This window comes from Erpetoichthys calabaricus, chromosome 12, assembly GCF_900747795.2.
Source record: "Erpetoichthys calabaricus chromosome 12, fErpCal1.3, whole genome shotgun sequence".
Classification (NCBI taxonomy): Eukaryota; Metazoa; Chordata; class Cladistia; order Polypteriformes; family Polypteridae; genus Erpetoichthys; species Erpetoichthys calabaricus.
In genome coordinates, this window is record NC_041405.2 from 109,372,797 (window position 1) to 109,393,657 (window position 20,861).

General features: G+C 36.9%; 1 protein-coding gene across 1 annotated transcript in view; it reads right to left on the reverse strand.

Moving 5' to 3' along the window:
- The window catches only part of klf5l (Kruppel-like factor 5 like), a 71,954-nt gene that overhangs the window by 24,313 nt on the left and 26,780 nt on the right, over window positions 1-20,861 (reverse strand). Inside the window, exon 2 of the mRNA XM_028815995.2 lies at window positions 2,006-2,834. Coding sequence (XP_028671828.1) covers window positions 2,006-2,834 — 829 coding nt within the window. The remainder of the gene's footprint in view (window positions 1-2,005; window positions 2,835-20,861) is intronic.

Below are 20,861 nucleotides of genomic sequence, written 5' to 3' on the forward strand. Positions count from 1 at the left end.
AGAACTTTGGTGAATATTGGTTGTTTTAAATGTTTTATAAATAAACTAAACTAAAGTAGTCTCCTTTAAACTTAGTTGAATTGAATAAAAACATCGACATTATTATTGGGAAACAGATATTTAGAAAATAAAGAAAATCTAACTATAGTGAATTAACTTCCATGTTCTACACATTTCAAGCATTTCAAAATGTGATAGTGGAGTGAAAGGTAATACTGAAATGTAAAAAAAGTACTGAGCGGTATTATACATATTAAAAAAAGTTTACTGGAAACCACAGTGCTAAAAAGGTAAGGCTGGAAATAATTTGACATTTAAGTATAACTAGCATACAAACTGGTAAATGTTTACATACCCATAATCTTTTATGTTAAGGTGTTAGGATATTTTTGAGCAATATAGACTATTGTCAGTTATGGCTACATTTATTTAACCTACTTTAAATAATAAAAGACACCCACATAATATGTGGAATTGCATCAGTGCTCTTAGCATTGCCATTAATTAGATTTTATTATATAAAGTGGATTCAGAAAGTAATCAGACCCCTTCACTTTCTGCACATTTTATTGTGTTGTAGATTTAATTTTAAATGGCTGAATTTGCCATTTTGGCACATCACTATACACTCAATAATTAGAAAGTGAAAATATTTTTCAGAAAGATTTTCAAATTTATTAACAGTTAATATTCAGATCCTTTGCTGTGGCGCTCCAAATTGTGGTCAGGAGCATCCTACTTGGCATCTTTGAAATATATATAGAACTTGACTGGACTGGAGTCCACCTGTGAGAATCTGAATGGATTGGATATACAGTAGTTTTGAAAGGCACACACCTGTGCATATAATGTCCCACAATTCACATTGGATGTCAGGACAATAACCAAGCCATGCTGTTCAAAGCCCCCACTGTAGACCTCCACAATCAAACTGCGGTGAGACACAGATCAGGGTAAGGGGACACAGATCAGGGTAAGGGTATAAAACCTTTTCTAAAGCTTTCAATGCACCCAGAAACACAGTGGTTTCAAATTAGTGTGAAACTGAATTCTGGAACCAACAGAACTCTTCCTAGAGTTCGATATCTGGCCAAATAAAGCAACTAGGCAAGAAGGGCCTTGGTAAGGTTGGTGACCAAGAACCCAAAGGTCATTTTAACAGAGCTTCAGCACTCCATCAAAGAACGTGTTTATAGTAGAGTGGCTAACTACTGCATGGATTTTCAGGTCTGATGAGACAAAACTTGAACTTGAGCATTTTGTCTGGCGAATACCGGGCAGTGCTGATCACCTTCCTTATACCATAAAGCATGGTGGTGACTGTGGGGGTGCAACTCACTGACAGGGGAAAGAGATACTAGTCAAAATTTAGGGAAGGAGGAATGCAGCTAAACACAGAGAGGTCCTTGAAGAAAACCTGCTACAGAGTTCATGCTTCAGGCTGGGGTGAAAGTTCACCTTTCTGCAGGTCAATGACCCGAAGCATACAGCCAAGGCTTTGGGACAAGTCTATGACTGCCCTTGAGCAGCCCAGCTAATGCCCAGACTTTGGATAAACTGCCCATATCCAGGTATTCAAAGCTTGTAAAAACTTTTACCAAAAAGACCAAAGCTATTATTTCTGCCAAAGGGGCTTCTACTAAGAATTTAATTAAAGATCTGAAAAGTTACATGAATGAAAAATTTCTGTTTTTGATTTTTTTAAAATTTGTAAACCTTTCAGAAAACATGTTATTACTTTGTTATTATGGAAGTATAGACTGATAGACAAAATGCCTCCCAATTTCTAACACAGGAAGACCTGCACAAAATGCCTCACATTGAGAAAGTACATATTCAACATGGGCAGACAGATAAACTGTATCATAAAATAACAGTGAATAAAAAAGTATAGCCCTCCTACATCCAACAGTTATCCATTCTGCTATTCTAGAATAATGATGACAGCAAATACAGTTCACAACACAAATCCTACTTGCAACAGGATTTTGTATTCTTTACCTACCTGGAAAGTCACAGTGATGAATCCTTCTTTTCTCCAACTCAGGGTTATTGCGTCTGTTGTAGCGTGGTATGCTTGCATGTGTGATGCTGCTAATCATTCCAGGATGAATGTTAAGATGGGGTTGTCCATGCATCAGTTTGAGACCCAGTGTGGCTTCATAAGGAGGAGGTGGAGACATAGTGTTGATGAGCTCTGGCTGGTTTTCAGGGCTCCCAGGTTGGGAGTTTGGTGGGGAAGGAGGTAAACTTAGTGATGGGGCTTGGTAGAACTGGCCTGGAGGTACAAAACCACCCTGGGTCCTCACTGGAGTGTGAAAGTGCTTGATTCCAGTGCCACTGGTCATGGTAACACAGTTTAGTGTGTGCATGGTGTTACTGCTGTTTGATTGGCTAGTAGTCATAGGCATTGTTACATCATTCGAACTGATGGGCAGCTGATAGACCTGGGGTTGCTGTGGCCCAATCTGAAGTTCATCAGTTAGATTTTCCTGCTTGATGAAAATGTTACTGATATTCTGTGGCATGCTGAACACTGAGGTGAAGTCTGGGAGAGTCTGCATTGCTGAAGAACTGGATGATGTAGCTTGGGGAAAAGCCTCGGGTTCTGACTTCATCTGTTGGAAGGTTTTAGTGGGCCGGTAGAGGCCAGTACGTAAATGTGTAGTGTTGGGAAGGATCACATTAATATTAACGCTGTATGGAGCTGTTTTCTCTGTAGAAAAATATTCATCTACAACTGAGGCACTTTCTCGTCTGTACTTCTTATCCGGGATAGCAGATACCAAGGATGCTGTTGTATTATGGAGGTATTTATCCAACTCTGATCGAGTCTGTAGAGAGAATAAAGGAAATGACTTCAGTGGAGTGCTACTTTAAAATCTAAAATACAGCATATTTAACAGCATAAATGAAGCATTCAAATATATGATAAAATAAAGCAAAGAGATGTCGTGTAAAGCAAAACTTCACCTCATACCTTTCCTTTATACAACAGAATGGAACATATTTTTCCATCCTTACTTCAGAAGCAAAAATACAAAATGAAGTGATATTTGCTAAACATACTGGAGTTTTTCTTATTTCTTTTTTTTCTCAAAGTTTTTAAGTGTAAACAACTAGAGTAAACAGCACCTTAGGTAAGCTGATATGTGTTTTCAATTAATTCAAATAAAATTATGCACTTTAATGCCTTCTTGTTAATCACAGTACCAACGACTGACAATGGTTCGCACTTCGGTCAGACATGCAAGTAAGAATTTCACTGTACTCCATAAATATGTAAATTAAACTACATTTAGTACATAATTATTCTAACTGAACCCTGCATTATATGTTATGAATACATGGTCTCTAAAAAATATACTGTAGACTTTTTAAACTGCTCAGCCTTAATTGTTAGTTATGAGTTAATTAGGAAAATGACAGATTCGACAGTTCTAAGGATATAAATAGAAAGATTTTCAGTCAGCATTTGGCTGTAATCCTACAAATTCTATTAGATGGGAAAATTTTTTGACCTGAAAATTAGATAGCAATTGATCTTGATTAAAAAAGGTTCTTCACTAGTCCAAATAATAAACTAATATTTCTAAAATACGAGTAAAGATTTTTAAGCTGAATAAGGTATATATCAAATTTAAAAAAATGTCTTTTGTTTGATGGGGGTACAAACAAATAATCCATTTATGAAAATAAAAGGATAAGAATATTTTAAATACACATTTGATAATCATATTTTAGTAATGAAGTAATAGTTCATTATTTTTAATTTGTAGTACATAATGAAGATAGACATGTTAAAAATGGAACAGAGAAAGAAATGTAACTAGGCTCCATAGAAAAACTTGACCTAATTTCAGTCTTGCGTTTGAAAAATTGAGAACACACCATCCTCTGAAGTTATATGTATATCTTCACATCACAAAAACCCTAATATTTTTAATTGAATAATTCTACATTTGGTTTTGTGGGATAACATCTTAAAAGAAAAGATCAGGTTAAGGTTGAGAATAACTGCAGTCCGTGACCTGCTAGTGACTCAGCTTGAACTGATTTTCCAGATTCAGAATATAAGTTATGAAAGTGGTTAACTGCTACTGAGTTAAGATTAGGCTTAAGCACCGTAAGCTAATGACATGTTTTATATACTCAATTAATGTATATCATCTTCATCATCCATTTTAAACTTAGTTCTTACAGTTGTTTACAAATCATTTTCAATAGACCTTTACATTTGTAAAGCCACAATTCGTTAGCTTAGCTATAAATGAACATAAGTGATGAACTGTAAACAAAGTTTTGGTTGGTCACATGATCTTCCTTACATTAACCAGTATGGTTTTTGTGCCACCTAATTGGCTCGCCATTTCTCTGTAACCATAGATCTGACAGGCTATATGGCATTTTATAAATATAATATTGAATTGTCTTTCTACTAAGCACAGTACACGTTTGGTACTTGGGGGTTGGTGAGGTAATAAAAAGACGTAATGGCTTATATGGAAATCTAGCAAATTGTAGGACAGTTTTAGGATTCTGGCATTTACAGTAAACCCACTCAAATTCCTCAACATAGAGACAATATCAGATAAAGAGTTTAAGAGGTAATGATATAAGCCCCTGTGATATGCACAAGCTGTAACTACAGATGTTTAACTGTCACTTAGTGAGATATCAAGCAGTTAAAACTGTAATTTTTAATATAATGTATAAATTAAAGAATATTTTTAGCAGGTTAAATTCCTTAGACTCTTTTTATGGAGAATGCTTACTGGGGAGGCACTCTTATCAGAAAAGTAATATATTCCAAAAATCCCTTTTAATTACAAATGATGGAAATTGGAATGAACTATATGTATTTTTTTTTTCAATTTTGGTTATCAGCATCTCAGTAGGTTTTCTTAGACAGCCATTGTATGGTGGTACCAGGATTTCTGAATTAGCTTTTTTCTATTCTGCAATATATATATATATATACATACACTGTATATGTATATATATTTTAACAGCAGACAGTTTTTAATAACTCATATATCTGGAGGGTAAACAAAAGAAATCAAAAACCACAAAAAAATAATGTAATGAGATAGTTCAGAGATACTACTGTTTCTGTCTGACATATAGTACTTGGAATGATACTAGTCAATTTCTGCCTTTATTCTGACAGACCAGACAAAAGGAATGACAATGATAAGTCTCACACAATTAAAATGCACAAACATGTGATATATGGTACCCACTGACAGCCTCATAGTGACATGACACTCGGTAAAGTAATTCCATAATCAAAGTTTGTCAGATTGGTTTACATATATAGGCAGACAGAATACTTTTCTAAAGAAATTTTACAGTATGCTAAGATTTCACTCATGCCACTTAAAGATATTGCCAGTAACATCAGTATAGCACATTTGATACTGAACAGAAATGATTTATGCAAACACTTTAGCACATCTTGATTTTTGAACATCCAGATAAGCTAACTGGCTCGTCCTGAACAGTATGATTTGAAATTTGGTAATATTAACTCAAAAATAAGTCTAGAAAGTGTTTTGACCATGAGATTGACTCACTTTCTTTATTTTAATCTCGCCTGTTGCTATGACATCTTATTTATTTAACCAGTAAAATCATGCCTAACTGCTAATCTTTGGTAGTCAGGTTTCCAGATAAACACATTAAATTATATTAAAGTATGCTTATCATACTAGATTAACACAGTTTGAATAATTATGGTTAGTGTATTTACACTCCTGCTGCAGTGCATGTAAGGTGTTTAGATTTCATACTTTCCTATCAGTAAGGCTGGTTAAAAATAGCTTAGTAATTATGTTTCTTGCTCTCTTTATTAATTACTATAGTAATTCCCTTCATTACTGTTTTTATTTCTTAAAAGCATCAATTATTAGAATGTTACTTTTAAAGGACATAATTGTTAGAGTAAGTCAGAATAAGGCCCTTTAGCCAAACAAGGAAAATATTAAATTCAAAAAAGAGTGTTTTTCATTTGAAAAAATTACCCATTTACAAAAATAAAAGTAGTATAAGAATATTTCAAATTAGACTTGTAGCAATCATATCTTAGTGATAACAATAATTCATTATTTTTATTCTAAAGTATCATGCTAATAATACTTTGCGCGGGACAGATAAAGTTGTGGTAAAGCATTTACTTCAGGACATAATTGAGTACACAATGAAGACACATCACATTAAAAATGGAACACAGAAAGAAATGTAACCAGGTTTCCTTGAGGAGCAGTAGTCAGTACTACTCTGTCTTAGCTCCAGCTCAGATAGATTTCTGGAGATCTGCATTGTTTTTTGCTGGGTACTTCAGTTTTCCTTCCACATTTCAAATACATGTGTTAGCTTAACTGGTGCTTCTGAATGCCATATATAAGTGTAACCTGTGTTGGACTGGAATCCCAGCATATATTGTAGCCCACAGCTGTGTGAACTCTGGTAATCAGGTTTGATAATGGAAGGATTAAGAAATGTCATTTAGAAATTGCTTATTAATTTATTGATTTTTCAAGACTTTTTTCCATTACAGGGTTTCATGGACCCATGATCTATCATGGTGGCACAGGGAGCACACCACAGAAACTGACACATACACCATTAGCTCTGGGGCAACTTACAGTCTCCAGTTACTGTAAATATTATGTTTTTGGCATGTCAAAGGAAACCACAATGCCTTTATGCAGAATAAAAGGCCCTGAGAAGAATGTTTAAACTCCACACCGAATGAAACTGGTCAAGAAACTGAATTCAAGCCCAGGTCAAAAAAAAAATTTAATATGACAAAAAACTGGAAGCTCCATGAGTCTTGGTTTTCTCTGGGGCACACAACTACCATTTCATATGTCTGTATTTATTGAATTCTGTAAAGAGCAGTTTAATATAAAGACAGGCAAACTTTGAAAGAAAGTTAATTTAAAACAAGTGATATAAAAATATTAAGGGAACATTTAATCATCATATTCTAACAGCAAGTCAATTAAGCATCAGGGATATTAATCATAAGCAATTCTGAATCAACTTCACCTGCATTGGTGCAAATGAAAGTGACAACAAGTACACTGGAGAGACAACAGCAAGACACCCTGCAAAAATGGAATAGTTTTACAGGTGGTGGCCACAGACAATTGCTCTCTCCTAATCCTTCCTGACTGATTTGTCTCTAGTTTTGCTTTTTGCTAGTGTCCTTTTCACTTCTAGTAGCATGAGGCAGTACCTGCAGCCCCTTGAGGTTGCACAGGTAGTCCAGCTCCTCCAGGGTGGCACATCCATATGTGCCATTGCAAGAAGGTTTGCTGTGTCTCCCAGCACAGTCTCAAGAGCATGGAAGAGATACCAGAAGACGATTCACCATCGCTTATGCTTTCTAACTGGACAGACTGATAACCCTGGAGCTTAATAGACTTGTAAGTGTTCCCTTCATTTTTTGGAGCAATATATTTATATTTATAAAACCCTCCCTACCTAGAGTTTGTATCGAGAAAGCAAAGCAAAGCAAATATTAAAGCTTTCTTTTAATATTAAATAAATTCATAACATGCTCATTTCACCTATTAAATTACAATGTTTTTGGTCTGGAGGTTGTGGTTATCAATCAGCACAGTACTCATTTGCCCTTGTAACTGGTGAAGAGTTGCACAACAGATCACTTTCACAGAGATGATGCCTCTACTTCTTCATTAAGTTCACAGTTGGTGTCTTTTTATTGTGCTGTACTGCATTTTATTACAGACATACAAGTCACATGTCGAGCAAAGTACAGAGTTAAACACAAACAAATGAGCGAAGCTTGCTAATCGTAATAGTTTGCGCAACCCATATCTTATCCATCCATTTTCTGTTGTCATTTGAGTTAGAAAGAAGTGCATAGAAGGTGTACATTAAGTCTGTGAGTAGTTCAAGCCTACACATGAGCGTGAAGGAAAATGGTAAACAAACCTTTACGAACTTGAATATATAGTATGTGCACATTTCCATCCTGCAAATCAAGATAGTTTTCGCCAGTCATTCAAGGAAGAATCAATTAAAACATGCAAAAGCCAGTTGTTACAACTAAAAGTATTCCATATTAAACAGTTCACTGCATATCAGAGTGTATCTACTATCCAGTGCTCATGTGAAACAAAACTGTACTAGTAAAGCAAAAATCTAAGTATTCAAACAACTGAAATCTACTAAACACCAGTTTTATGAAGCATGTATTTTGTGTCCTGCCTTCAAATGACACAATTATCAATAAACTCCTCACTGAGCAGTGTCATGTGCCTTATCATAGCTAACCTTGATTAGTCTTTCCAAGTACCACTGTACCTCTTTGTCGTTTTAAAGCAACAGATTTTCTGCATTTAAATGTATGCTTATCTATACATTGGGGCAAAGAGTAGCATTTTACTGCTGTGAAAAGAAAAGTGCCTTCATGGTTAACGTGTTTGCGGGTTTTTCCAGTTCCACATAAAAAGGTGCTGTTAACGATGATCCACACAAACTGCACACATTTATTTAAGTCAGATGAAATTCGGTCACAGAAGAGCCTGTTTGGTTCAGAACAAGAGGGGCAGGTATTTAAATACTTTATAGCTCCCACTATAAATATATTCAGCTTAATATTGACCACCTATTATTAAATGGTACTGGAAAGTATCTGAATTATGGATTCTTTTGTGAATTATAGCTACTTAAAACTTTTTTTTTAACTTTTATTAGTGTGATATTTTCAAGTTTAAATTGTATTTGCACTTTTAAAATGTACAATTGGTAAATTTGGGTAAATTTATCAACTTACATATTTTCAAAATATTTTGATTTGTCATTGCTAAAAGCATAACACTGTATACATGATCCTTATCTTAACATATAAATATCCCACACAGGTATTTCCGTGTAGTTCCATAGTCATTACTTCACACAGTCATAACAGATAAAATGATGTTTATCCAACATATTAAAAAAAACAAAAAACAAAAGCATTCAGCTAACTTAACAAAAGAGCAGTCTACTCAGAAATGTCCTGCACAGTTTCAGAGTTACTCATCTTTAGCTCAAGGAGGAATGCTTAATCCAGTGGTTCTCAAACTGTGGGGTGGGCCACCCTAAAAGGGGGTGCGAAGTAACAAAAAGGGGGGCGCGAAGATGTGAAAAAAAGAAAACAAGAATCAAAAATATGAAAAATACATCTGTTGAAACCAAAACAAATTAACTTAAACTATCATTCTGATACTAGAAAAATAAATATAGAGTTAGATAAATGTTGATAAAAGTTAAGCAGGTATAATAAAATATACATCTATGATATACTGTATCATTAATTAAAAAAAGAACAAATTGGTATTAGTGGGCTCCTTTCAAAAAAACATTAGGGGGGGCGCGATTAAAACTGTTATGAAAGCTCGGGTCGCAAATACTTAAAGGTTTAGAAATACTGGCTTAATCTAAGAAGTCATATTTTCTTGCAATAAAAGCCTAAAGTCAATAAGAAAATACAGAACTTGGCTGTGAAGCCCCAGATCAAATTCAAAAGTACAACGTATTCAAAGAAGACTATAGAAAAGCTTTGAATATTCAGAACTTGCACCCTTCTATCTTAATTTCAAAGTGCTCCTTAACACTGTAGCAAGAGAACGTTTTTACAGTAGTTAAGGAATGAGACTTACGTTTTAATCTCATTTTTATCTGTTAACATTTTTGTGCTACCACTCTGTGATCTTGTACACTACCAAGCTTACTACTGTTAAAAATGTTTATTTGTGCTGTCATAGGTATCAATCAATGGCATGTAACTCTTGGTGATCTGTTCTTCAGTTTTGTGATGTTAACCCATACTCCTTCAGTCTTTTTGTGAGGGCTCATCTTCACTGATCACACTGCAGAATATTGTCTTTTGCCCTTTTTACTTGTGATTTCCACATTTAACTACTTTGAAACACAGCATGCTAATACTCACCTAGCAGAGCTTTCTTCATTCAATGTTTCACATTTAGATGGAACGCAAAGATTTTTTCAGGCTCAGCTTAAAGTGTCAACATTGCACTGTCTTGGGGTTTACATTGTATTCTGGCTTCAAACTAATTTGTGCTGCTGTTGGTAGTTGTGATAATAGATTGGTTTATAGTTTTATTTATAATTGACACATTATACTGCTCATTGTATGCAGATTATGTTTGTGTACATAAGCAATCACTAACAAAGACCAATTCATTTCTGAGTTTGTCATTAGGTTATGGATGTACAGTATATTTTAAACAGGAATGTCTACAGTAACAGAAATCTGAAACCGATTGCTTTTTTCTTAGGCCAAAAAGTACTCTATTCTTGAAATCACATACTGTGTCAACAACATTACATAAATAATGTCCTAAGGTAACCTGTATTTACATCAACTGATTTTGTAGGGGTAATTGCTTCTGTGAATAGAAAAAAGGTTCAATGTGTGTTTTCTTGTTGAACTGTTAATTTGTACAGTATATTCGTATTAAATTGTGCATTTATGAGGTACTTAAATCAGAGTCAGAATATTTTTAAAATAATTGATCATTTTCATACTGTATTAATGCTTTATGGGAACATTTTTTTGTATATTTTAATTACGGGAACATTATTTGTCTCATAACATATGGAGACAAGAGAAATGAACTATAGCAGCAGTAATCCTGAAATTAAATAATTTTTTATTTAAATGATGCGTTTATCGAAGGAGACTTACAACATTTGAACAATTCATTACATTTGTGTTGTTTTTCCAGTTGGAGCACAGGCAGGTGAAGTGACTTGCTCATGGTCACATGGTGTTAGTTGCAGATTTTGAACCCACAACCTCAGTGGTGGAAGTCCAAAGCCTTAACCAATACACCAGACTGGCTGCCTAATAAATTAAACATGCACTTTCTCCTCAGCTGGTCCTCTTATCAGGATATGTAAGACTAAAGGGATCTGAGATATCATCATGCATAAAAGGTATCATTTCCTTAGTGATCAAGTCACCACGTATACAAACAGGATCTGCTGCTAAACTACTCATTGTAGTTATTCTACAAATGGAAATGAATATGTAAATGCTAAACAGGATATTCTCAATAAGCTGGAAACCAGTTATCTTTGCTATAAAATATACATCTCACAATGCAGAACACGCATGTTCTTTCTGTGTACTCAACAGAAAAGCACCATGATTTGGGGGAAGCAGAACAGGTAATAGATTCTAGAAGCAAATCCAACTGAATAAATGCTTTGATCTTGAGGAAAATTAGCAATCTTTCACATTCAATAACATTTTCACATCTTAATAGAATGCAAGGAAAACCCTATTTAAATATAGGTCACTGGACAGAGAAGAAAGCTTTCCAGTCATGGTAGAAGCACCCTTACTGCAAATAAAGTAATTCAGCACCATTTTTAAATGTATTTCCTTCTGCATGCAAGTATGCGTCAGCGCTGATGGCGACCATCATACCAAAGTGCTTTATAGGAGCAGTAAAATAAAACTTAAAGAGACAAGCACTTTAATGCTGCAATCACTGAAACATGAACCAACTTGCTTATTGTAACATACTGAAGCACTGGTATTATTTTACTTAAAAGCCTTTTGGTTGAAAATCTAATACTTTGGAAATTAGGCCAAACTGATCTTGTCTATAGATGACTATATTGTTGAGAACCATTGTAATGATTCATTTTCAATTTAAAAATCTTATAAATAATCTTATAGCATAGGAGCAATGTTTTAAAAATAAATTAAAACATTCCAACAGTGTAAAAATTTTCATACTTCCTCCCTCTTTCCTGAGACACCAAGAATTCACAATTGCAATATATAATGATGCCAATTGCCATCCATCCAGTTCAGGTAAAGTAAGGTTTAAAAAAAATTATATATATATTGTATTCATATTGAATTCAGAAATCAAGGATGCCGTATAGCGCCTGACCTGGCACAGACTTACATAGAGGCACGTGTAAAAACAGAGACTTTATTTCTTTCTTCAGCTGGAGGGCAGGTCTTTCCTGTGAACCCCCAACCATAACACAGTCCCAAGTACTAAGTACAACACAAATCACAACCCTTTTCTGGCACCACCACTCCTCCCAGGCAACCTCGTCTTCTTCCCCCCGATTCTGGCCCTGAGTGGTGGTTGCTGGTCCTTTCTATAGCCCACCCAGAAGTGCTCCAGGTGCTTGATCACCTGTTCCTGATTGCACTTCCGGGCAGGGCTGTAGAGTTGTCCAGACTGGCTCCGGGATCCATGCAGCACCCCCTGGAGGCCACCCCAGATCCCCACAGGGTTGGGGAGAACTCCATCTCCCATGGAACCCTGTGGGAAACTGAGGCACCATCGTCAGCCAAGGAGGCTGCCACCAAGCATCCCGGGGGAGGTACTGAGGAGCCCATGGCTACTCCCCCGGAACATAAGTAGAAGGGGCATCCCGGCCTGGCATGGGACCCGGTCGCCCGCCACATATTTGTGTTTATTATATATATATTTATGAAAAAAGAAACATATAGGAACAACATAGAAATGTCAGGATTAAATGGATAATATTCTTGTTTTGTTTTATTTGTTTATTTATGTTTGTTATCATAATTCAGGTGATGTCTGCCATTTATGGGTGCCTCCTGTTGTGTTCTCAATTTTATGGCCACTGCCATTTTGTGTTTACGGTGTACTTTAGTGCTGAAATTTTATTTATCTAGTTGTTATGAAAATACATTTGATACAAGTGCCATATGACCCATGACATGATAGTCATAAGATGGTGGCACAATTAATGCAGTATCACGACTATCATAGAAGATAAAGGAGACCTCGCAAGAAAATGTATAGTTGAAAATCTTCTACTGTAGAATTTTCTAGTATTCAAGAATGTTATTGACCTGGAATTCAAAGATCCCTTAAACCTGATTGTCAATCACTTGACTTTGACCAAGGCAATGTCTGCATCCCTTTCAATAGTTTGCCTAAAAACTTTGCCACACAATTTAGCCTAAAGTGATCAGTCAAAACTTGATGATTTAAAAAAAATCAAGTAGTGAGGAGAGTGCAGTGTTTTGATTTCCACAATCTCTCTATGCCTCCTCCCAGAGTTCAAACACTTTTGTGTTAGGGAGACTGGTGACAATAATTAGCCCCATGGATATGTAAATGAGTGTTGGATGTGATGGAAAATATTGCCTTACACTTAGTGTTGCTGACATTGGCTGAAGTTTCCTTGTAACCCTGAAATGGAAAACAATGGATTCAGAAGTTGGAGGGATGTAACAGGATAGGCATTTAAACTCAATATAAGCACTTACTCATTTACATTCATTTTTAAATTTTCAACTTATATAGAGTATTATTTCATTATTTTCCAGATTTACAAAAACAAACATTTTTTTTCCATTTAATATCTCAAAGCTTGTAGTTAAAGAAATGTGTATAACATTTAAAGACTTGATAATATAAATAGAGTAATTAGAGGAAGTATGAATAATTGATTGTATTCCCTTGTTGTTCCCTCATTGTGAAATAAACACAGGATAATTGTCTACCCAGTAAGCAGTCTTTTTTGAACAACTAAGTAGCTCCGTATTTGTAAAGTCCAATACAAAGCACTTTTGCTTTCAGCAGACAGTTGTGCTTGTCCTGTTGTGTCTTAGCAACTTTGAACATGTCTCAAAAAGCATGTCTGAATCCCAGCTAAAATGATTCTTTCCACCTCAGCACTGTAAGTGGAATCGTCTTACCAAAGGGCATCAGAGTTTGGAACAAGCCTCTTCACGTGCTTTCTTTTCTTTGATCAAAGTTTGAGAAAGCTCCCCTAACAATGAACAGGCTAATCTCAGCACGCAATGGTCCCTCTGGGAGAAGATGACATGTTTTGATAAGAAGCAGAATCATCCCTGATAGCTTTTAAAAGAGAAGTGTCAAAAATGAAAAGTCGTCATTAGTATAGTTTTTGAATAGACTGCCAGCAGCTTCAAAATGATCCTTAGGTCTTAGGGTCTTGCATACTACAAATTGTGAACAGAATGAGTGAAATCATTTGTTTGTTTGCCTACAGTATATGTGGATCTCAATAACACTGCAGGTAATAAAAATATATTGTTTGTCTCAAGCTGCAGATTATTGTACTTTGAAAATGTTTGCATTTTTATGTTTTTTTATATTAGAATATAAAAAAATAGCATGGAATGATCTGCCACAAGGATGGACTGCTGTTTCATGGAAGATGCTAAACAATATGCTGTGACCCTGGATCAAAATCAAGAATGCAATGCAGAGTCATTAAAATGTGGAAATCAAATTCAACCTTACAATGGCATGCAAAATCCTGCTCCTACTAGTCTCACTGTTGTTTAAGCAAGCCTCCTATTAAAACTTCACAGGCCTAAATGGCAAAGTCTGATGTTAATAAAAGCAAATACTTTTGGAATCACATTCTTGTGTATTTTTACTCATCTATAATTTATTCATGAAGATAGCTCTGATCAAATGCTCTAGATAAATGAACTCCATGCATTTTTTCTCTGTAAAATTGGGTCAAACCATATGTGTTTTGTAGAAACTAACTGTATAGTTGCCTGCTTATTCAAAAAAAAAATTCTGTCCTGACTTTTAAATTCAGATAAAACTGCTAAAATGAATAGGAATATCACTGATGCCTACTTACTGTCACAGGGTCCAAATATAATAATTTAAAAGCAACAAGATAAGAAAGGCCTGGATCTTTTATCCAGGACACTCGCAAGCCTAGACACTCTCCTCACTCAGTCTCTGGAGAGCCCTGATCAGAGCCTCCATTGACTTTGTGGAGATCACAGCATAGTCAGCAAAGTCAACATCAGTGAATGTTTCTTCACCAACAGATGCCCCACAGCCGCAGCTGCAAGCATTGAACAGAATAGGAGCAAGAACACAACCCTGACGAACCCCAAAATCAACGGGGAAAAACAAAAGAGGCGCTGCTTTCACTCTGCACAGTACTCACAGTACCAGTGTACAGGCCGGCCAAGATATCCAGCAACTTTGGGGGGATCCCACAGGGCAGCTTGATCAACTGAGTGAAACGCTTTACGAAAATCGACAAAGGCTGCCAAGAAACTCTGCTGATAATCTTGCTTGCGCTCCATGAGAATCCTCAATGCAAGGATACAGTCGATTATAGACTTCTTAGGCATAAAACCAGACTGCTCCCGTCGCTAGTAGGTGAGCAAGTGATCACGGATCCTTTTGAGGATAACCCTAGCAAGGAATTTACCCGGCACAGAGAGTAGGTTGACCAGTCTTCTCTTTCCAGATAGGGACGACAAGTCCTGTTTTCCAGTCAGTTCGGATGACCCCCGTCTCCCAAATAGAAGCAAAGATTGCTTGCAATGCCACCAGGATGGAGAGGTTTACCCCGGATACCACAGATCCCTGCAGCCTTCAGCTGGCTCACAAACCTATGCAATCTCAGGTAGAATTGGTCATTCACAGCTAATTGGAGGATCAGCCTCAAAAACTGTGGACCCAGAGATTTCCAACATCCCAGCCAGAGATTCAGCTTTAAACAGCTGCTCTGTTTCATCACCTGCCCTGAATGCTCTCCGATGAGCAGATTTGGATGTGCTTAATGCTTCAGTTCCTCTGTAAGCATGACGTGGGTTACTGGACCATACATGGTGTATAATCTGCTCACAGATTCCTCTAATACAGGGGTTCTCAAAGTCGGTCCTGGGGGCCCACTGTGGCTTCAGGTTTTTGCTTCAACCAGATTCATAACCAGTAACAACTGGTAACATTGATCTCAAATAATTAGCTGCTATTTTTTCTCTTCTCTACTGCATTAAGAAAGCACAGAGGCATGAGTTTACATTTATAAGACATTTAGAAATATTTCCATTTTTCCTATAGATTTAAATGCTCATCTCCCTTTTGTTGAATTCATTATATTTTACCCATTCTCTGTGCAGTTTGCTCCCTTCATTTTATCTTAATAATGACAATTAAAAATGAGCAGAGCAGACACCCGGGCAAACTACACTGAATCAAGAAAGGCTGCAACTACTTTAGTGTTAGACCCACTAATTAGAAATTAGAACACCTGGAAAAATAGAATGAAAATCAAGATGAAAATATTGTTAAAAATAAAAAAAAAACATTATTCCCATATAACTACTTAGTTAAATATATTACTTAATATAGTACTTTTTTTTTTTTTTTACCAAACTCAGTTTTCTAATTTCTGTATTGTTCCCAAAACACAGAATCTGGGAAATAACAGTTCACTTAATTAGCCCAGGGCCCAATTAAAAACAGAAGCTGGTTGGAACAAAATGTAGTGCTTGAAGTGCTGCTATTTCTTTTCTGTAGTGTGGTTATCAGAATTGCAAAGTACACCAGATGCTGCCTTCCAAAATACTACAGATTTGGTCTCATTAGGGTCGGGCAATATATTAAAATAGCCGACGCCCGCTGTAGCATACAGAGGTGTAAAAACAGGAACAGAAAACGGTGAGAAAGGAATTCAGAAATCAAGAAGAAATAAATACTTCTTGAAAGACACAGTTGTGCATAGGTGTTTTGGTGGAGAAGACAGATAATGAGTTGAAAGATCTAATCCTAGAAAAAGCCACGTACAACTGACCGTGGCTGAAGACTGGTATCGGGTTTGTGCTCTGGTCTTTGGGTATCCGACAGTGCATGTAGAATTTCCGGCCAAGCAGGATTACATGTGAAAGTGATAAATAAATCAGGCTTTCCGAATTTACGTACTATGTCCTTGGGAACCTGATAGTTTTGTTGCATGTATCTTGGACTTCCCTGAAATGTGGATGGTAATATGATCATTTTACATACACGTACGTTTTTATTTTCAGCATTTGCTTGCAGTGCGTCTGATAGTCCTTTGTATTGTTCCATGCACAGATCTTGTTGATGTAATCTGAGATAGTTGAGACACGTGCCCTCTGTTTTAACATACGCATCTACGACGTACTGTTGGAATAGTTTGCCGCTGGAGTGCAAAATACTAAATGTATTCCTCATTGCTAATCTGCCTTATTTGCTTGGCGGTTCTTTTATCAGGAACATGTTGTAAATCTTTGTGCCAGCCAATGTCTCCGTAAGGGAATACAATCGGGTAAACCATAGGATAGCAATTCATATTGAGCGTGGAAATCTGTTTACAGGAGTTGCCTATGGGATAGATGCAATAGTCCCTTTTGGCAGGTGGCTCGTCATCTTCTCCGATGAAAATCGCTGCAACATCGGTGTGACATGTCGGGCATTGTATCGTCGTAAATCCTGCCTAGGGTTTTTCTTCAAAACCATTCATACAGATGTTGTTAGATTGGACTGAGCAATTTCATGCATGTGTTTGTATGATTTAGCGAAGGGGTTGATGGTTCTGAGCATGGAATCTAGCTGGAGAAGTAAATTTTTGCTGCATGCAGAGTTTGCTTTATTTTGTAAGCGTACTTCAGTAGCTTGCACTGTGTCAAAAACATACTACTGTCCATATCCTGGAGAGGTAGAAGTGTTAGCGTATAGTGGAGAGATTTGGTGATAAATTTGCCTGTGTATTTTAAAACAGTATGGTCCATGGCCAGGAGGTTGAGTTATCTGTGCACCCATGGAAACAAATGCTAGAGAAGAGTTGTATTCTTGAATGTGTTCACGATAATTTTTAGCTTCTGATGTTTGCTGTGTAAGAAGCTGTTGTAAAGACACAGGAGCCGCAGGCAGCATGGGGAAGGGTTTGGAAGAGGACGAATAGGAATCGAGAAATGCCGTGTCGGCTGCGTGTGGGCGGGACCGGTTTTGAAGCGTGGGGAAGGGTTTGGAAAAGGACGAATAGAAATCGAGAAATGCCGTGTCGGCTGCATGTGGGCGGGACTGGTTTTGAAGAGGAGCCACAGGCAGCGTGGGGAAGGGTTTGGAAGAGGACGAATAGGAATCGAGAAATGCCGTGTTGGCTGCGTGTGGGCGGTGACCGGTTTTTGAAGTGGAAGCAGAACAAACCAGAAGAGAAATATATATAAAAGATTTTTGATTTGATTCGATATTTAAGAAAAATCAATATGCAAAAACTAATACTGTGATGTTTAGCACTTTTATTTGATTTGCCACAACTTTTTCTGAACTTTAAACAAAACCTGTAAAATCTCCGATCTGGGGACCTGGGTTCGATTCCCGGGTCCTCCCTGCGTGGAGTTTGCATGTTCTCCCCGTGTCTGCGTGGGTTTCCTCCGGGCGCTCCGGTTTCCTCCCACAGTCCAAAGACATGCAGGTTAGGTGGATTGGCGATTCTAAATTGGCCCTAGTGTGTGCTTGGTGTGTGGGTGTGTTTGTGTGTGTCCTGCGGTGGGTTGGCACCCTGCCCAGGATTGTTTCCTGCCTTGTGCCCTGTGTTGGCTGGGATTGGCTCCAGCAGACCCCCGTGACCCTGTGTTCGGATTCAGCGGGTTGGACAATGGATGGATGGATGGATGTAAAATCTCCAACACTCCTTCTCAGCACGATTACACTGACTCTATCCATGTCACCTGATGGTGGCGTGTAAGGAAAAAAATGGAACAAGGATCAGAAAAGAAAGAGTTAAGAACAGGTACGGTTAGCTCTGCTATTTGGAAATGGTTTGGTCTTAACCAGGATGACAGCACAAGCAGCACAACATCTAGCTTTCTCGCTTCCCCATCATAAAAAAGGTCCCTGCTAAGCAAAGTTACATAAAGTGTTTGCTGTTCCACTACATACAACATGAGCAGAGAAGCAGCATGCAAATGGTGTGGCAATAACGTACCGCATTGCAAAACAGAGGTTTGTCTACTTAACTTCAGCCCTAACCATTAATTCATATCACACTGAAGAGAGACTGCCATGCAGGGAAGTCCTTCATCCATTTCACATACTGTATGCTCTTTTTTTTTGTGTGATTGATTTAATGTCCATGTGCCAGTTATAAGGTAAACTGCATTACTGGTCATTTTTTTCCATTTTGAGTTTCCATTTTTTATTTAGCTACTGAATTGAGATTCCTAATTATAATAAAATATATTTAACATTTCATGCATTTGTTTTGAATTAACATGTGCAAATATGTTGTCTTGGTAACCTTTGAATCAGTTGAATGGGATACACAGTGCTAGTTGCGGAGCAAGAAATGTGATGATTTTCAGAGTGTTATGGAAGGCAAGTAAATAGAGTGGGAGTATATATAGTGCCATGAAAGTGTTGTGTACTAAAAGCAGCTTTTACGCATTTCCTGTTATGGCTCACATTGAATCTAAATCTGCAGCAGAGATGCAAAGAAAATTTTTAATTTAGTTCAATGTGCTTCAGCGAGAAAGAATTGCTTCTCGTAATACAGTTTTAAAATAGACTGTTACATTTCAATCTACTGGTTGTGTGAAGGACATATTTGTTGGATCACTGAGAACTTTAAGAACAGCAGAAAATATCAAAAGCTTGAGACAAGCTGTAGCCATTCAGCACAATGTCACTTAATATGTAAAGTCAAGTCAAACTTTATTGTCATTCTGAAACTGTGTACAAGTACACTGTGAGATTAACACTAGAATCCCTGAAGCCTATGGAAAAACTCTTAATCCTGGCCCACCTTAAATCCCTTCGCACCTCTACCATCAGCATCTTTTGTTTTGTAAATGTGTCAATCAGTACAAGCAGCAAGCAGATTTGTCCCATCCCCCCCACCACAAAAAGCTCTCCCAGCTCAAGCCTTGTTTATCTCTGTGTGATGTGCCTGGAGTTGTATAGAGTAACTAGCTGATTACCCAGTTGGTTCGCTCACTGAGTGCAAGGGAAAAAACTAAAATGTAGTATTTATAAAATAAGTTTGTTAATTACCAATGTTATTTTTGAACAAATAAAGAGCATTTACAATAAATAGAAATTATATAAATATTAATTATTAAGTAGTAAAACATTTTGATAAAAGAATTTGAAGAAGATATAAGAAGCGTATAAATTATTAAACAGTCAAACATTAACATTTCAGAAGTAAAGATACATTGAGTACTACTGCAGTGGTTTCAGGCAAACTACCTGCTTGACAACCTTGCACTAGGTGCCTGTGATTTAAGCGAAAAATTATTCTGAGAAATGTGGACGCTGCCTTTCCGTGCTTAACGGGCAGAAGGTCCAAACAATTCCCAAGTCTAATACTTAACATAAAGAGGTCAGTACATCTTTTTAGATCCTTCATTTTCTTAAAAGAATTCATCACAAAAGCAACCTTGAATGTTGTGGGGTTTTAGTGACCCAAATTCATCTTAAAGGACAGTAAGTAGCCGTGCACCGCAATTTACCAAGAGAGTCCCGCTTCAATAGCGCCGATTACACTTATTTGCAAAGATTTCCACTGTCCCAGGAGCCGACGGGGCACTTGAAATGTGACAAACAGTGCAAGAAGAGAGGACACTGCCCGAAACTGCGAAGCTGTTGACCTGGACCAAAAGCCCGACATTACGCGCCTCCCAGCATCCACTTTGTTCTTACGACCCCTCACCGCTGAAGGCGGTCTCGACTTCACATTGTTTACAGCTCGGCGCAGTTAAAAAGTAGAAAGATGCAAAGCTGTTCTCTTCATCTCTTTTATTATCAAGGTGTAGCGCGCTCCTCTTAAGTTGAATGAGGAGCCGAGCACACACAAAAATCTCCTGCTCTTAGGAAAATTAATTCAATTAAGTACGGAACCCAACTGAACCTTAGCCCCAATTAGATATCCTCATCTGGAGTTGTCTTTTATGAATTTATACAAAGGAAATAATCACCCCAACAATTCTTTAAACAATCAAAAAAGAATATATTATAAATCAAACAAAACAATAAACACCCTTTAAATCCTTGTCAAATCTATAA